A 20,075-nucleotide genomic window follows, 5' to 3' on the forward strand; every position below is an offset into this window, starting at 1 on the left:
CCTTAAATGTGTGTGTGTGTGTGTGTGTGTGTGTGTACATAAGTAAGAAATCTCATTTACAGAAATTTATCAAAATAAAATAATTAAGAAAATAGGTCAACATGTATGCACAAGGATGTCTATAACAGTGTTGCTTATATGGGTGAAAATACAGAAATATAAGTTGAATACTATATGCTGTACGATTGCATTTCTATAACAAAATATTAATATGCAAAATGGTCTTATCTTGTGATTTTTCCTGTGGTAAGATAATTTTTATTATATTTTTATCATAATTTATATTCTATGATTTTAAATCAATAAATATGATTATTTGTGCAGGAACAAAACAAATAACAAGCTCACTGAACTAGTCCTGAAAAGCAATGGATTCAAATGAAAGAATCAGATTTGCAAAATACGTATCTCCTAACGTATAAACATATATTATGAATTGCTATGGAGTTGCTCCATCTTCCATATTTATGGCTTCTAATTAGGTATTAGGATATAATGGACTACAGAACATTTTGCCAAATTTACCATGCACTCTCACTAAATGTTCTTTGTCATCATCTCCTGCAGGGCTGGATGCCAGGCATGTGTATCTTCCCGTATCTTCCACCTACAAAATCCGAATAAGTGAATTACACAGTGTTATCATGTTGGTTTTGGTGATGACAATAAATAACCACCAGAATGAATTTAAAGGTGTCACACAACGCAAGATTTCATTAAGATTGCATGATAATTAAATTTTAAGAAAATGTGTTAACATTTGTGAATAGTACTCTGATAGTATGCATTGCTTGGAATTTCTATTATAAGTAAATCTACATTTTAAACAGGGTTTCAATATTTGATCTCAGAATGTTTGCGTGTTAAGTATATTTAATGATCTCAGAAAAGACACACATATATAGGACCTAGCACTACACATGACAGATTAAATACTCAATGTTTTTGAAGAAATAAGTACTTATAGATTTGAATTGTAGACTGAAAAGTTCAATCAGAGCCTTCATGAAAAAATTTAAATAAATAAAATAAAATACCAGGTCATTTACAGAAAGCACATTAATACCATATTTTGAATTTACTTTTGATATATATGGTGAAACAAAAGAGCTATGTTATGTAATTTGGCTGTAAAAAGGATCAGATGGATAGCAAAATCTACTATTTTCTAACTAAAACCAGAAATAGTTCTTTAAAAATCCTCATGCAGTTTCCACTGGAAGTGTTAGTCTTCATTCATGTTTGATGTTGTGTTAACACGGCCCATGCTTCTGTACATATAAAGTACACTTCGGAAAATAGATGCTTTTATTACTGTAAAAAATATATTTTGGAAAAGTAGAAAAATCTTGTTTTAATTTATTTTACTACTTGAACATGTTTAGTATAGTGGGAATTTTTAAATTCTTACATTCAAAACTGACTTTATAGGTTATGGAAAAACTTTTTGCTAGGCTGCAAAAACTCCTTTGAAAAAATTTAAGACCCGTATGTTAACGTTCGTATGTTTGGAAAAATACTTAAACACAACTTTAGAAGAATGGCATTCACACAGTCCTTCAATTAAGAATTTAAAATGACGTGCTACTACCTAGAGAATAATTTCTGAATTCCTCATCATATCGTTAAAACCCCTAAAAGTCAACTCTTGCCTACCAACTCAATTTATTCCCAAATGATATTTTCTCTTAGCCAAAGTTGAACGATCATTAATGACTACTCTTAAATCTTGCCTCTTTAAAGAACTATTTCCTGACAAGGTATGCCCTTCGGGATATCAGTAGTCATTATTTGTAGCTATATTTTCTAAAATATATTCCATTAATAGTGTTCAAAAAGTATAGCGAATCAGATTTTTTTAGTGTAAAATTTTGCAGTTCTTCACATGCATTATGGCTCACAAAGGAGGAGAAGGTACAGTACATAAAGCCTTCCAAATCAATTTGGTCATAGAACTTTTCCCTCTTTGGAATAAATCACAGACAAGTGTTTGATGAAAGATGTTTTAGGAAACTTTTGTCTCTACCACACAATTTGGAATTTGTAAAACAGACATTATGTGACAGGCAAACTATATGTTATATATATATACATATATATGCATATATATATGAAAGCCAAAGTTCAAATACGTAAAATATAATTTAGTAAGTGCCATAACAGAGATGCGTCCAAAATGCTATGAAAACACAGAGGAGTAGATGAAGCAAGAGTAGTCTTTGTACTTGATAATATTTAATTTTTCACTTCTATAATGTTTTTAATGGTTTTGTTATTTCTTTTCCTAATTTTATCATATGCGTAGTTTTATTTCTCCTAGACAAGTGGAAACTTCTTGAAGGCTGAGAAATGTCTTATATGTTATGTTTGTATCCTCTACGATAGCTAGAACATGTGGTCACCATTTAACACTCTATGGGATCTTTGTCTTGTTGGGTTATAACCCAACTTTTTATTCTTGCACTTAAGACCTACCGTAAAGTAACTTTACTCTTCCCCTCAAGCTTTATTTACCATGATTCTTTTACATTTACGATTCCTTTCTACATTTATGATTTCAATCCACATAGTTTCCTGTCTTCATACAACATTCTTTTGCTTTCTTTCTGGTCTGTTGAACTTAGAACATTCAAGGGTATTGATTCAGAAAGTGGTCTGATAGTTTGACTCGTGTTTTCTCTGGGCTAAGGAAATGTTTGATGGAGAAAAGACAGGAATGGAAAGTGTGCTCTCCTTGCTGTTAAACAGAAGAACTGTGCTTCGTTCCACTGGCTAAGCTTTTGAACTAGACCCAGGATTGAGACCCAGCTCCATCACTGAACAGCGGTAAGTCCTTGGCAAGCGAGTACTTAGTCTCTCTGTGTCTGTTTCTGGATTGGTAGAATGGGGCTAAGACATCATCTCACACAGTTGTTATGAAGGTCACAAGAGTGATAGAGTCCATAGGTGAACATTGGACTGACACAATTTATAATCCTCAGCTCTCTTTTTCTAGCTCCCTTTCCTTCCTCTTTCCTCAGTGAAAATGTACATGAAATATGATTAAATGATGTATTATTCTATTTTTAAAGGAATGATGACTATAATAACAATCATAGCAGTATCAACAACAATTCTTTCTAACTCGATTTTAGCATCACTCCATGCCTGTGGCATCGGACTAAGCACAGCAGGTTAGATTATCTCTAAATCCCCAAGTAGATGAGTTAGACATTGTTACTACTTTTAACCTCGGTTTACAGATGAGGGCAATGGGGTACGATAGATAATATTTGTAATATAAGGTTTGCCTTTGTTAATAGAACAGAAGAGTGTTACATGAGACAGAGCTCAGACATACTTTTCTTTTAATATATTCACATTTCTGAATAATTTCCTTAAATACAACATAAAAGAACAGTCAATTTTATTGAATTGTTCGTATTTTGAAAAATTGTGTCTCTTCCAATTTTCATGTCTGGTAGTTCGTTTTGGAGATCAACAGTGCTCTTTGAGGCTTCATATGAATGTATGTGGAATTGCTTTTTGCCAGTCCATAAAAGGCTACCTGATACAAATTAAGAGTTTCAGGAAATATACTGTCCCTTATTGCACAGTGAAAACCTGCAAAAATTAATGTGTCCTGCTTTCTTCCATGTTTAATATGACACCTCCATTTCTTCTTTTTTAGTCATGTTACCTTTTAAGTGTCTACCCAGTCACATATATCATAGAATCAATCTACCCTTGCTAAATTTACAGAGATCTGTGATATATTTGGATTAGAAGAAATAGTTTCGCCAACATTTCTCATATATTAGCAAGTGAGAAGTTTAACCTAGGATGAAATAATTGTATGAACTTTGAACTTACCTGACTACTAGATATTCGAAGAACCTCTCCTCCTCCAAGAGTTTGTACCTGATCCGTCTGTGGAAGGGGCCGTCCATCTTTCATCCAGGAAATTTTAGGAGCTGGGATTCCAGAAGCAATACAGGTAAGTTCAAGTGGATTATTAACAATCACTGATATCTCTATTGGTTCTTCAGATCCATTGATATGAGGTGGCTCTATTTAAAGGAAATTAAAAACAATAGTTGGAGTTGTTTGTAAAATACTACCGACTAGTAAAACTTTAAAAAGAAAATCCAACTTAAATTTATGGTTCATATGATATAAATTGAGTAGAATAAGGATACCAAAATGATAATTACTAGATGTTATTACTACTTGTCACTGGCACTATTTTAAAAGGGGTGGTCCATGACTATGATAGATGACAAAGCAAATGGCAAGTCATTACAAGGTAATAACTCAGCAATTGGGATTCAGATAATTGGAGCAGTCTCACCCAACTGTGGAGACTTGAAAAGAATAAAAACAAAACCCATCTTGTAACATTTTTAAAGAAAAGTACTTAAACATAGTAGTATGTTTTTGTACCTTTTAAATACCTATTTTTTCTACAAAAGCAACAGACCAATGCTATGGAATTTTGCTATCATCTTTCCCATGCAGAACTTTAAGAGGAAACAATGACTAAGCAAAAGAAAAAAACAGTAACATTTGGAGAATATTTCTGCAAAAAACACATTTGTTATATCTGGGCAGAAATACTTTCCTTTTTTTTTTTTTTGTTATTTATGCTTCGAAATTATCTTTCTCAAGGGGATGTTAAGGAATCTAGACACTTGAAAGAAATAAGGTTTCCAACTATTCCTAAGTTTAGGAATCCCTTTAAAACAGACTTCTCTTACAATGATCATTCAAGTTTTCTACGAACATTTCCAGCTTACTGTTTCATAGGGCAGCCAAAGTCACTGTTGGACAGCTCCAAATATTAGCTGGTTGTTTTTTGTTGTTGTTGTTTTTTGTGTTTTGTTTTGTTTTTCAATCAGGCACATAATTTACAACAGAGGCTCACAGCAGAGGATCTGGAGTCAAACAGCCTGAGTTTGAATCCCGGCTCCAAAAATTATTAGGGTAATGGATTTGGGCAAATCTCAAAATAAGGATAGTACTATTATTTAACTAATAGATTGTTGTGAGGATTCAATGAGATAATGTATAAACTACATACATTTCTTTTGTGTTTCTGAATGTTTTATTTTATAATTAAAGGTTTCTAAAAAGTTATTACTACTACAGTGTCCACTATAGCTGTTGGTTCTTTCATTAAAACCAGCCTCCTAAAAATTTCTACCTAGGGTCCTCATTTTCCTTTCTGGAAAAAAGAGAATATGTTAAATCTGTATTCGTTTTTAGATTATAATTAAGAAATCAGACAAAATACATTTTCTTAAGTGCATTTTAGATTGATTCAAGATCTCTTGCTTTAAAAGATTTGTGTCTCCATGTTGCTTAGTGAATTAAATTAAAACTCTGCATTCCAGCTTCCATGGCTTCTATAACATGGCCACAATCTACCCTTATCATCTTATCTACTTTTAATATACTTATCTGTAACCTAGACTTTAAGTTAGACTACTTCTCTCCTTCAACAAGTCTAGTCCTTTCTTGTTCTATGGCTTTACTAATGCTATTCCTTCCAGTGGAACACCCTCCAATAGCCCCATCTCATCACTGAGCAAGTTCAAGTACTACTAAGGTTACATTTATGTCGTGAAGTTCATTTGTCAAAACCATAAATCTTTTCTTCATTCTCTCAACCAACTATAAAATTGCTATCCCTTTTAATTTCCATAGCATTTTGTTTGTATCACTCGAAAGCACTTATCTGGTTCTCCTTTTGACTATGGTCTATTCTTTATTCCTCTCACTTATTGGTTATTTACTATGTGTCAGTCATTGTGGATAGAAAGATTAATTAGGCATGGTCTTTATCCTCAAAAGCTTATCGTCACTAGATTAAAAACAACAACATTAACAACTGCGACAACAGAAACATGTCCCCAGCTGGTTCAGTCCCCAGGCGTCAGATCAGTGATTGTGAATAACTGCACTCTGTGTCTTGTTTGTATGTCTTGTACTTTGAGTAGCATAGGAATTGTCCATACTCCGATGACTCTAGAACTTATATTTCCAGCCTAGATCTCTCTTCTGAGCTTCAGACCCCCCATAAATTTAAATATTAAACATTTTCTGTGATATGTTTGCAAACTAGTTTAAACTCAACACGTATTCAATCTGAACCTATTACCTTATTCTTCAAACCCTGGTCCTTTTCCAGCATTCCCTGCATTTATGTGACGGATCCATCAATCATTCAGTCACATGAACCGGAAAGTAGGAGTCATCCTTGATAACTTTTTCATCATTCCCCTATGTTCAAATCCAAAACTAACTCCTAATACTTCTACCTACAATTATTTCCAGAATACATCTTTTTCTCTCACCTCCATCACTAATCTGAGCTACAAAACCATTTTTTTGCACTAACAACTATGATGGAAAGGCCAAAACTATGCTGTGGAAATGAACTGTGTATATACTTCTGGGAAGAACAAATTAAATCATTTCTTCCGTTAAGCACTAATCAGTACAGTGCAAGTCCTGGTTCTGCACTGTATTTTATATGTAACACATATGCTTTAATATGTTAATGTTCGTGCATTAATATTTTCAAACTATTTAACCACTTTGCTGCTAAGATTTTGCCGTCCCCTCCCCATTTTTTCCTTTACAATGTAAAACAAGTTTCTTCATTAAAAACTATGGTGATTAAAAACAACAATAACAACAACAACAAAAACCCCCCAAAACTGGTGAACCAATGCAACTGTTGCTTTTCTTCGGACATCTCACTCAGCAAGAACAACAAAGGTTCTTTGTTTAAGTTGTCATATATTTAGATGTCCTCTTATTCCCAAACATAATTCCTAATAATCTACTCTTGTCCTGCTCTGAGGAGCTCTCCACTTTGCAGTCAGAGTGGTCTTTTCAAACTGCAACTCTACTCATGGCATTCCACTTAGTAGCACTCCTAATGGTTTTCCATTGTTCTAGGATGAAATCCAAAATTCTTAATGTGGTCAAAAAGCCCTTCATAGCCTGGGCCCTGTCAAAAAACCCTAGCTTTAATTATATGATTTTTCTCATTTGCTTTCAGTATTCTCGCCAAACTGGACTTTTCAGAACCACTAATACACCATGACACCTCCCACCATGTGGATAGAATTAAGTTGAAAATAGCAGTTCCCCAAATTAGGACATTTACATTCACTTTCTGAGTGTAGCACTGATTCAAGTGAAGAGTTTTTCAGGTTTTAATGGAATTAGCTAGCTTTCAACAGATGCTGAAATGCAGAAACTTCTCATCTTTCTGCTGAGCCAGTTTTCAAGTCTGTTTTAAGAAAATATTATCTTTATAGAGCCTTCAGCTGTGAAGGCTGCTCTTTGTAAACTACTAACAATAGGTGTTATTTTTTCTCCTTCACTTTCTACATCCAGAAATGCACTGTGTTTTTGTTTCTGAGTTTGTGAATTCCTAGAGGGGTTTTCCTTTTCTCTTTCCCCACTGCCATATTCTGGACCAGGCCTCTGCATTTTCCTGGCTGCCTGTATGAATACAACAGACTCTTCAATTCATTCTTCACTCTGTCATCAGAGGGATTATTTTTTTGGAAATGAAATCTGATTGTAACACATCCTGCTTAAGCTTCTTCTATTGCCTTTGTAATGAGGTCCAAATTCTCTAAAATGTTCCCAAGGCTCTCAGAGTTTGGCTTCTGCCCATATATTTTTCAGTCTTGTCTCTTGCTACTCTTCCTTTCCCACTCAGTTTCCGTGAGTATAGATAGACAACTCAAGCTCTATCACTTCCAGGTGAAAGATGTAGGCAATGACTCACTCACCTCCACAACCCTACCCTTTAATGCTCAGGTTTATCCTTGAGATCGCCTCTGAACTCTACCATCCTACGGAATGTTATTTTAGCCATATAATCCTCATCACACGCAAAAGTATTTACTTGTTCAATATCTGTGTTCCCACCAGACATAAGAATTTGAGGGCTAAGACCACATCTTTCTTATTCAATAATGCACTCAAGTAATTGTCACATCATATGCCATATAGTAGTTATTCAATAATTATATGTTACTTGATGATGAGTATCATGCCTGGCATATATTCTATAGTCATTAATTAATACTTAATAGGCCAATAACTAAGGTACAAGAGCACACTTATGTCATCTCCTGTTATTCCTCATATTCTGTGAAGTGATGTTCAGGAATTTGTTATTCCACTCCTCACAGACACACACTTTCTTCTGTCTTTTGTCTCTAAATATCTTGCAGTCCGGCTTCCATTACCACTCTTCATTCTATGAAACACTTATCTGTACCACAGTATCTCTCTTTGTTTATTTAGATATTGTTTTGCCTCCCTCTACAGTTAAAACTCCCTTTAATCCAGCTGACAAGTATAGAGTTCTGTTCAATTCGATCCAACAAATAAACATTATATGTCAAATGTCATGGTAACCACTGTGAATACAGTAATAATTAAGATAGGTACTGCCCATCATAGAGTTTAACTAAGAGCGAAGCAGACTTTTAAAGTTACACAAATAATTACATTAGAATAGGTACTATGACAAATATTATGGGGCATTCTGAAAACATATCCTAGCCTCTTTGGCTGGACTCTTGCCCACATCTTCTTGTTCCTTGAGGAGTACATTCTGTTTTATTTAAGGAGCTGAGGTTTTCACCTACATGATAGTGAAAAAACAAACAAAACTCCAAAAAAGTATTGATTATTGAAACAGTCAATTCATTTCATTCATCTTCATTTATCTTCCAAAGTCAAAATCTTTCATTTCAAGGAAGAGATGTGTTTTCTCTTTATAATATTTATTTGTGTATAGGACACTGGAACACATATCTTAAATATTTATTTTAAAGCATACAAGAGTAAATAGAATTTGAAATGACTATCACAACTATAATCTACAGATGGATCATGTAAAGACTGTTTGCAATAACATACAATAGTATAAATATTATACTTTTTCATTCAATTGCTACTATCAGATGTGCTTTTAGTTCTTGAAAAAGTTAAAAAGCTACTTATCAGAAATATAAAGGACAACAAAGTTTTTATGAATTTTGTCCCGTAGCAAATAAGTCTCAGAATTCCACTTATTAACTAAGTCTTTATTGTCCCTTCCTTCCCAATTATTGAATGTTTATGTACCTAGGACCTTCAGGATAAAGTGTTTGCTGACTTCTCCAGCTTCATTTGAGGCAATGCAGGTGTACCTTCCCGAATCTTCAGTCTCTGCTTTGATGAGCTGAAGGACCATTCCCTGAGTGCTTACAGTCAGATGGGCATTAAGCCCCAGAGGCTGGCCATCTCGAAGCCATGACATCCTGGGAGTTGGGGTTCCATCTGTAAGGCATTTCATGGAGGTGGAACTACCCTTGACAACTGTAATTTCCTCTGTTCCCATCGCGTTGTCCAGATTTGGTGGGACTACAAGAGAAAAACCAAACAGGTGAAATTTACATATCTGTTTTAATTGAGATCAATTTAGATAAAACAACTGAAGCGTTCAATTATAGTATTTCTATGGTCTGCAACAATGTAGGATTTAAAATAGCATGTAATTAATTGACTATCAAAAAGACATGCATTAGGTAGGCTAATCATGAAACTTCAAAAGTATTATTAGCAGTGAAACCTCAGGATTGTTTCTTGTAATACAAAATTTAAATGTGTTTTAAATTTTGGCCATTTTTTAACTTCCTAGGTTTGTTTCTTTAATTTGTTTTCTTGCATATTATAGTTCCAGTAGTATACTTTCAACTACTTTATATGGGATAAATAAAATAATATCAAGTTCTAAAGTAACTTTTATGTAATACAGCATAAGTCATTTGTGGGCTATAGTAAATAGTTACTGAATGTTCTGAGATTTTCTTGGGGATTGAGAAATCTAGACAAGAAAACCTTAATATTTCAAAAATGGAATGTTGAAGAGTTCTCTACACGCACACCCATGCATACACACACACACACAGACACACACACACACACATATCAATTCATATTGTAAATATCCTAAATCGTCACTAATAATACTTGAAAATAATCTTAACTTTCTATTTGTATGAAAAGATGGTCCCATATTTGGGGATTGAAATGTTAGTTTTTAAAATTTAGATTTGATTTAATACAAAATTCCACGTTAGAAGAGTATTTTGACAAACAGACAGTATGCTCCAATAAATATGAACCCTCTGGGGAAAAAACGCATTCTTCCATAGTTAGCAAGATTCTAGTTTATCAATCTGTTCTGATATGGCAATATTCAAATATAAGCCTGTTGCTTAATACTGGACAGATAGTAAAGTTTTAGGGTCATTTCTGTGACATACCGAAAACTTGAAGATTATAATGTTTATTATCCACCCCAGCTCTGTTGGAGGCCACACAAGTATATACTGCAACGTCAGACACCTGAGCTCTCACAATCCTGGAAAACAGTTTGACCCAACATTTCATAATTTGACTCCATTCTTCATATACAAATAAAATACTTATGATTTCTACATAGATTATAGGAAGTGATTTATGTTGGGAAATTTTAGGTTTGAAGCTTATAATCATCTCTCAAAAAAAATATAGATGTCTAAATGCAATTAGGTTGATTAGACGCTGACAGTAAACCACTGAAAATATAACACAATTTCAGGGGTAAATATTTTAAAAACATGTATTAATAGAGAATGATATTGACATGAAAATCACATGATAAGCATCTTCCTGTCATTTTGCCGTATAAAGATTTAACTAAAACAGTAGTTCTTGGACATATGTATTTCTCTCTATAAAAGACTTAGTTTATACAAATTTACAAAAACATGAACATTTAAATAAGCATAAAAAGCCATTTCAATTTTATATTTGTTATTCCCTTTCTTCTAAAAAAGACACTGAAAGGGGTAAAACACCAAACAAACAATAGTAAAAACATTGGAGGGAAAAAAAATTTCTTAAACACCGTTTAGATAAGTTAAAGTTTACAATCACTTTATCTGTCTAGCAAATCACACAAAACAAAAGCTGACCTGATAACCTGCCCTCCTGACAGCAACCGGATATGAGAAGAGAGAGGCAGAGGAAGTCCATTCTTTAGCCAGTTTATCTGTGGTGGAGGCGTCCCTGTGGCTCTGCATTCAATATTTATTGATGTATCCACCACAGCCATTAGTTTCTCTGCTTCTTCTTTATTACCCCTAATTGCCGGTGGAACTACACCATGCAGAACATGACACAGAGAGAGAGGGGGGTGTGAGATGTGTATTACTGGTTGAAATCATCTCAACTACAACTGCCCACATTTCTGCTTTGTATCCAAAAAGGAAACAGCAATGACATATTTAAAAACTATATGCTTCAGATACCTATACTGGACTTTCATGTCTTTCTACAGATAGATTCCTGAAGTAGCATAGTCAAAAGAGGGTGAAATTTCATATTTACCATAAACATTTAAGTTAAAAATTCGGTCTTCTTCTCCAGCAGGATTGGTGGCAACACACGTGTATTTCCCCATGTCAGATGGGAGAGCTCCGTAAATGTTTAATGTGCTGCCATTCGCAGTCACCCTACAGAAGAGGTCATAAAAGAGGCACTGAGATGACTTCTGTGGTGCTAAAATATGGAAGACTCACTCCAGATTACTGTGTTCTTTAACAAAAGCCACCATAAAATGCACCTTTCTCTTGGATCTAATGGTTCAAGTACTTTTCACTAAGTACATGGAAGCCTGTAAAGTCAGAGCTAGTCAAACTGATGGAGATGTCAGGCAACCAACTAAAATTGTACAGTCATGGGTTTCCTGTACCCACTGTCTTCTTATATGAAAAATGGAAATGAACAAAATCAAGTTTGGAATTTCTCTAGCCAAATAATTGGCAAAGACATGTTTTTCACTCAGAGTTAGAATATTTGATCCTCAGTTGGTCAATATAAGGCTCGAATTAAATGAAAATTATAAAACACTAGCATTAAAATTGAAGAATGTTACAATAAGAAATTATATATCAAAAAAATCTAGCTATAAACACTGAGTAAAGCTCTTAACGAGGAGCAGAATATTTATTCTGTGACAACTCAGGACTATGTATGGGTGTATTTTGCAAAAAGTTTTGTACAAGTTGCTAAAGCTTTTCCTTTGAAGTACATTGATAGTAAACAATAAGTATGCAATTAGATTATCAAAAATATCAAAGTTCAGATTATTGCATTATTGACTCTTCACACATGATTATCAAACAAGACTTCCTGTGTTTTATAAAGAAATTAAATTGCTATCAATAGTTATTCCTACAATAGTGATTTTATTAGATTCTCCTAGTGTCAAAAGCAAATACGACTCCATTTCTACCATATCATTTTATTAAATACAATTAATGAGAATGGTACTATAATCTGAGTCTGTTATATTTTTTCTTTTTCAAAATATGAATTTTAAAATTTCACGAGTTTAAAATTCCATAAGTTTAACATGAATAAACAAAAGAGCAAGTTGCCATAACCAAGGAAAGTAGTAAATTGACTTTGGAAAAGTACTTTGCTTGATGAATTATTCCACTTATAAACATAAACATATTGTTTAACAGTGAACAAATAATCCATAAAATGGATATAAGAATAAGTTCATTTTGGATTTTCATGTAAGAAAAGAAATGATAGATTGTAAATTCCTAGGTACAAATATTACATGAGATCTTTAGGTCCCTACAACTATCAATACTTGGTTTGGAATGTGATTGATATCAGCTGATTAAATAAATATAATTAAATATTCATAAACCATTCAGAGATGTCCACATCAGAGAAATGAAATTTAAAATATATCTCTAAAATATTATTGGGCAATTTACCCAGTGTTGTAAAGGAGACAAATATCTAAATTTTAGTATAAAATAACTTCAAAGAAAAAAAATTTATCTTTCTTTAAATTCTATATATTCAATTCATTAACTAGAAAATATACCCCAAACTATTAAATTTAAAATACTGGTTCAAAATGATAAAGACTGTAATATATTTAATTAATGTCTGCTTATGCACATATGATTCTTGAAATAATTATAATTACTCTGGTATGTGTATATAATGGGGCTTTGTCATGAAGTAATTTAGTAGAGCATAGAATTCTGGATTGTTCTTCCAAAGGCATTTGTTGTTGAAAGTAACAGGAGGCCCTTACCATATTACCATTCCATCTCTATGTGGTATGGGTAACAAGTGTCAGCTGAAAATGAGATTTGGACAAATCACTACAAGGAATGAACCAGAATTTGATGATATTGTATCGTCTCTCAAAATAAGCCATGCAATATGGCATGTTTGGTGATCTCAGGACACAAAATCACATTTGAGATTATTGATGAATCTTTGTAGGATAACATTGGCTTGATGTTAGCAGGAAAGAGGATCTAATTATTTTATGATGTGGACTTTGGCATACACATTCTACAATTAGAAGGAATAAAATCAATACCAGTTAGTTAACATTTTTAGGAATGAATAAATTTTATAATAGAGTTGCTGTATAAGGAACACACACACACACACACACACTCACACACAAATCTACACACAAACACAACTGAGTGATTCCCTAAGGAGAATTTCTCTGTCCAACTCTCCACAAATGTATCTTTTTTTCTTTCTGAATATAATGATAGCCAATGTCCAAGGAAACTGAATTTGGTATTATTCATGTGAAATATGAAGCATAAAGCCTGGTAGAAGACCTTAAAATTAATGATGCAAATATTCTTGGTAAACATACCGGATTCTTTCTGTTTCACTGCTAATTATGGGTTTTCCATCTCGAAGCCATTGAATAACTGGGGTGGGAATGCCATTTGCATTGCAAACCAGCTCAACATTTTCCCCTAGAAGGACACTGACTTCACTTGGAATTTCAGCACCAGCAACATTTGGAGGAACTTTGGAGAAATAACAACTACCATTAACAAGGCACAAAGATATAAATTCTAATGAATACAACAGAATCCCAGGACAGTATGCCATTTTAACTTAATATTTTTCCTAGATTGTGGTTCAAGATCAAACACTGTTATCCTCATAAATTACTTTTAAATAAGGAATAGGTAAAGGAATCACTTCAATATTCCTGATATATTTGTAAGTTGATCTAATTATTTAGTCATAGGGACTGGTGACAAATCTACCTCATGGACATACTTCGTGGCTAAATAGAATCACTCTTAGATTAAATCCCCAACAGATAGTTAAGAATTAATACAATTCAGGAGAATCTGTTTTATAAAATCTTGGCATGAGGGTGAGAAAAATACCTAAGTTGGTTATTACTTTCTTCATAAGGCAATTTAAATATTATTTATTCTGATCAATAGATAGGCTTACTGCAGTATTTAAAATCCAATAGTTTCCATTCTGTTTTTCTAGTCATGTTTGGTTTACCCTTTAATAAACTGATTGAGAAATAACGTACAACAAAAATATTGACAATGGTATCAGGCAGAAACACATCTGAATTCCTCTTTCATATAATTAATTATAGGAGTCTGCTGAGCAGCTTACATCAGCTTGCAAGAGCCAATATTTCATGTCTTCCCTACTCCATATTCAGTGACATCACACTGGTAGCTTGAAATGAGCCACGGTGGGAATATTTCCACCATAGAAACTGGCAAATGATTGGCTACAAATCAGGACCTTTTTTATCTGGAGAGTCAATGATTAAACATTTACCAGCACACCACTGCATAATCTCTCCAAATCTCATTTAAGTTATCCAGAAGATGATAATTATACCAAATTTGCAGAATTCTGAGTACTAAATAAGTTAAATCAATGAGAATGTTAATAAGGAACATCCTTTAATATATGAGAAGCACTTTACTAGGCCCTAAATGTATATATTATTTCTAGTCCTAGAGCATAATGTATGTAAAAAGTCTGGTAAAATGTTTTGTCATATCACACACCCCATGATTAACAGCTACTATTATTAATGCATTAAACATTATGAAACACGCAATTTCTAACACTGAATGCTTGAATAACTATTTTTTCCTTTTTTTGCTTATGAAATCTCAAAGCATCATTGATTCACGAAAATACTGATGCCCATAAACTTATTTTAATTTTTCTTTATTTTTTTCTAGCTAGCTTTAGCAGAGCACACAACAGATTGATAATAATTTACATTTATAACTTATGAGAAATTCTTTTCAAAATAACTATAATAACATTGGGAAAAGCAAGCATTTCGACTTAATTTCAAGTTCGACGTCCATTTCAATTAACTATTGGGACAAAAGTAATAATTAGAAGTTTACCGAAAATCGAGAGGAGGCAAATTCTCTTTACAGTTCTCAATACTATGCTAGAACATGGTACACATTAAGTAAATATTTGTTGGATAAATTAATGTTCCTTATTCTGACCCCAAAGTAGCATGAGATTAATGATTACTTGAAATTTACCTAATTCCCTACATATAGTTATAACATAATGCAGAGCCTTTTCATGAATTAAATCATATATATATAAAAACTAAATAGTGTATATATCTATATCTACTTATAGATATAGATATATATGTATATATAAGAATAGACATGGGCTTAGCATCAAAAAAATTATGCCAGTTTTGGATGAATAAGTATAATTCAATAGATTATATACTATAGGAAGGTGACAATTTTGGTAAACAAGGAAAAAATAGAGATTATGAAATTTAGACTATTCTTTTTTCCACATTTATGCCAATTTCCACGAAAACAGAATCTATTGCTAAAAGTAGGACAGAGAATTGACAATATTTTTTGTTGATCTAAAGATACTTTAGCTCTGACTCAATCACAAGTGATCTCTTTAGGTTCACTTATTTGTACTACAGATAGAATATAATAAAGAAATTGAAGATAAATCACATACCTTGAATTGAAAGAATATAGCTTTTCTGTGCCTTTCCCTCCATATTTGATGCAATACATGTATAGTTTCCACTGTCTGAACGCTGAGACCGGGCAATTTGGAGTTTGCTACCTCCAGACAAAATATGAACTTCAAGTGAGTCAGAATTTTCTAGAGGTAGAAACAAGCAAGATAAAACAAAACATGAAAAAGCTTTTATTATCATTATCATTATTATTAGTTTCAGGTGTACAAAACAATGTAATAGACATTTCACCCCTCACAAAGTGATAACCCCCCATCTCCCAATCTATTGCTCCTCTGACATCGTATATATCTACTACAATTCCATTGACTCTATTTCTTACAAAGCTTTTCTTTTGAATGACTCTAAATTTCACCATAAAAATGTCTTGTTTTGTCCTTTTATTTTAAGACCCTCTTTGAAAAAGGTAAAAGAAAAACTTCGTAATCAAATGAATAATCATTTTACGAGTCTATTTTGTAAGATTATATTTTGGTACATTAGGCTTTCTAAATGAAACACAGCTATGAGCATAATAAGAAACTGTGCTAGCTTATAAATCTAGCGCATTAAGAGCAAAAGAAAACAATGACAAAAAATTCACAGCTGTATTACCTATGGGCTTGTGGTTCTTCAACCATGCTATGGTGGGAGGTGGAATTCCAGTAGCATCACATGTTAAGGTCACAGGATTGCTGATTGTCTCAACAACCACTTCTTTTTCAGGTCCTTCGATACTGGGTGGCACTGTGAAAAGACAGAAGAAAATCATGTGTCCTCATTAAGCTAATTCAGGACACTTTCTTTCATTTGCATATCTGGGGGGAAAAAAAGTTATATTAGAGGCAGATGCTCACCATATACATTGAGGTGGAAATTTTTATCATCCCGTCCTGCTACATTTATAGCTCTACATACATATTGGCCTGTGTCAGATACCTAAAAGAAAAAGATACTATTGTATGTGCTCCATTACGTTATAGATGACCAACCACACTATTCGAGTGTAGATTAAATCATCAGTCATCTTTTATGTTCAAACACCCCAGTTCTAATTGCCTTCTACAATCCTCCATTTTTTTAAAAATGAAAATAAGGTCAATGGCCTTGACAATGTTTTTTAAAATTATTTTCACTGTAGTAAAGGGAATATACAACTCCCAATTCTCTCTGTCATAATCCCACGAAGGAGTCATGCCACGCAAACAAGAATGAAAGAGGCACCTCAGTTTTCTTGATGTGTAGCATTTGTCCATCTGCTAAAATCTCCAAGTGAGTAGATTCTGTTATCATCCGCCCGTTCTTATACCAGGTGACGACGGGAGGTGGGACAGCGTTGGACTCACACTCCAATGACACTGAGGTCCCCTCTCTTACATTAACTACAGAGAGAGATTCACTGCCATGATCTTTAATGCTTGGGGGCACTGAGGAAAGGAAATAAGAACAGAAGGATGTTTTTTTCATTGAGACACACAGATAGAAAATATATAATACCAGTTTTAAAATGAAAGAATTTTATGAGGAAAGTAAAAACAAACCATAAACAGTAAGGGAAACTTTTTTCTTGCTTTCACCAGCTTGGTTGATAGCTATGCAAGTGTATTCACCACCGTCAGATACTTTGGCCCGAATAATTTGTAGAGTCCGACCACCTGTGGGCAAATATAATGAAAATTGAGGAGCAGTATAGAGATTGCTCTAATAACTATTTTATCAATAGGATAAATGACAAAATATTCCCTTCCAGTCAAACTTTTATAGAAACATTGCATATTTAAAATGAAAGAATCGAATCCGTTTTCTTGAGTGGATCTTGCCTTTATTATTGATTCTACTTTTTTATAAAAAAGGAAATTCATGAACTTTTTCTCCCTAGTAACCAAACATGGATAGAACTGTTTGATATAGGTCCTAGTGAGCAAACAGTAATTGTACAATAGTCAGATATGTTAACAAGTATTTTCTGGGTTTAAATCGCCCACAGTGTCAGTCTATCTGTTTATCTGTCATAAAGGAGCTTTAATATTGATTAAAAAGAACAAGTAAATTTATCTAAAGAAAGCACTATTTACCAATCTATCACTCCCAAGGAATTACTAAGTACTGTGCCTAAATTTCATAATTTCTTGCAGTAGAACTTGTTACTGTACATTCCCATTAAAATCATACAAGTCTATACAATCTTATCACAATGGCTCCAAATGGGCAAAGATTAATGTGAATAAATGAAGCAAGACATATGTTTGGAAAGAGACTAACTTGAAATGCCATTTGTATGAAAAACAAAGGAAAATGAGAATGTTTTGCCCACCTATGAGACTAATAAGTTCCTTACCAGGCACAATGAGAGCATTTGTGTTTAGCTTGATAGGCTGTTCATTCTTGAGCCAGCTGAGATCAGGAGGTGGAAAACCAGAGACCTCACAGGTCAAAGAGATGAAGTTGTTCACCACAACAGCAAGATTTTCAGGGTTAGGACCAATGACACTGGGAGGAACTATAACAGCAAATACATTAAGAGTGAAGTCTGATATTATCAGTAATACATGTTCAATTTATTAATATTAGCCCAATGATTGTAGTCTGCTAAAGCATTGACTTAATTATTATGAAGTCTGTTATTATACTGTTAATTATTCAGCTGTCTTTCTTCTTAGAATCCCCTAATGCCTTTACCAAATTATGTTCATCAGTTTTGTTTTTCCCAGTTGAAAGAGTATCAGAATTTTCAAAGACAGAATTATTCTGCATTTGGAAAATGTAGTTGGTGATTCCTAAAATGGTTTTATCAATGTACAAAGAAAGATGTAATAGTGCTTTTTATTAAGTATGTTTGAATATTCTTGTTTTAAATATTACATACTTACAAGTTTTTATTTTCCTACTATAGCATTTATAGAGTAGAGATTTAATTTTAGGATATCTGTCTATGAATGAATTTTACAGGCATTTCAACAATGTAAATCAATGACTTTCAAGATGAGCAGAACATTTAAGAAATAAACAATACTGTGGTTTGTTGCTCAAAACCAAAAAAGGAATTCCACAAGCAAAAGTAGTGCAGAGAAAAAGTGGACTAAAAATAATGAGATTAATAATGCAAAGCCATTTATGCATATTAAAACATATGCATATGCATATGGAACAATACAGAATACACTCACATGGAAAGAACAACATTGTACACATTTGAATGTCTCCTATGAAGGGGGAGGGGAAATAGGAGTGAGGAATGGGCATAAAAATGCATGAATGGATTAATAAATAAAAGTAGAGCTGGGCCTACCTCAGATGATTGAAGATAGACATGAACTAAGGAATTCAATAAATGCTCTGATAAATTAAAACTGATGTCTTAAAACAACCTCAAAAACAAAAAGCAGAAAGACAAACGTGTTCCTTTTCTTTCACTATCACGTTTTTTTCACCCACTAAATAATTTTAATATTCATTTAAGTATCAAACATTTATTGAATACCTACTGTATTCCAGACATTGTGCTGGGTGCTGAAGCAGTGTGAAAAATGTATGAGACAATAGCCATAGAGAGTTCATAAAGGGGTAATGACAAACATTGGACTAAAAATAACAGCGAACATGTTTTGAGTGGTTACATTGTACCAGGCATTGCTCTGAACACTTCACATACACTCTCTCAGTGAATCCTCATACAACCTTATATGCTAGATATAGTTCTTATCCTCATATTACAGATGAGGAAGTGAGACAGAGAAGTTAGCATCTTGCCCCAAATTTCACAGTTCATTACTGGTTTGGAAGTTAAGCAGTCTGGCTCTAGAGCCCTTATTCTTAGCCACTGTTCTATATTGTCTATTAATTACAAGTGTGATGAGTGTCAATCAGAAGAGTAGGGTGACAGCTGGGAACTAACCTAGCTTGGGGATCAGGAGGAGGAAGTGACATTTAAGAAGACACTTGAAATATGACCAGGAATAAGCTAAGTGGAAGACAGGAAATGGGTGTGTCTTCCAGAAAGAAGGCAGAACATACAGCAGTCGCCCCCTTATCTGAGGGGAATATATTCCAGGACTCGCAATGGATGCTTGAAACGGAGGATGGTACTGAACCCTACATACACTTTCTTTGTTTGTTTTTTTACTTTTTCACTTAAAGGAAGCACTTATGGCTTCTCTTTGGCATATCCTAATTG

At 33.4% G+C, this 20,075-nt stretch overlaps 1 protein-coding gene across 1 annotated transcript in view; it reads right to left on the reverse strand.

The window, feature by feature from the left end:
- HMCN1 (hemicentin 1) overlaps positions 1-20,075 on the reverse strand; it is a 398,907-nt gene that overhangs the window by 71,339 nt on the left and 307,493 nt on the right. Inside the window, exons 58-70 of the mRNA XM_081026514.1 lie at positions 18,240-18,401; positions 17,443-17,556; positions 17,126-17,328; positions 16,759-16,840; positions 16,517-16,648; positions 15,898-16,047; positions 13,757-13,916; positions 11,434-11,558; positions 11,019-11,202; positions 10,326-10,423; positions 9,142-9,420; positions 3,853-4,049; positions 526-607 (exon numbers count right to left, since the gene is read on the reverse strand). Of these exons, the coding sequence (XP_080882640.1) occupies positions 526-607; positions 3,853-4,049; positions 9,142-9,420; positions 10,326-10,423; positions 11,019-11,202; positions 11,434-11,558; positions 13,757-13,916; positions 15,898-16,047; positions 16,517-16,648; positions 16,759-16,840; positions 17,126-17,328; positions 17,443-17,556; positions 18,240-18,401 (1,968 nt within the window). The remainder of the gene's footprint in view (positions 1-525; positions 608-3,852; positions 4,050-9,141; positions 9,421-10,325; positions 10,424-11,018; positions 11,203-11,433; positions 11,559-13,756; positions 13,917-15,897; positions 16,048-16,516; positions 16,649-16,758; positions 16,841-17,125; positions 17,329-17,442; positions 17,557-18,239; positions 18,402-20,075) is intronic.

Source organism: Rhinolophus hipposideros, assembly GCF_964194185.1.
Source record: "Rhinolophus hipposideros genome assembly, chromosome: 19".
In the NCBI taxonomy this organism is placed as follows: domain Eukaryota; kingdom Metazoa; phylum Chordata; class Mammalia; order Chiroptera; family Rhinolophidae; genus Rhinolophus; species Rhinolophus hipposideros.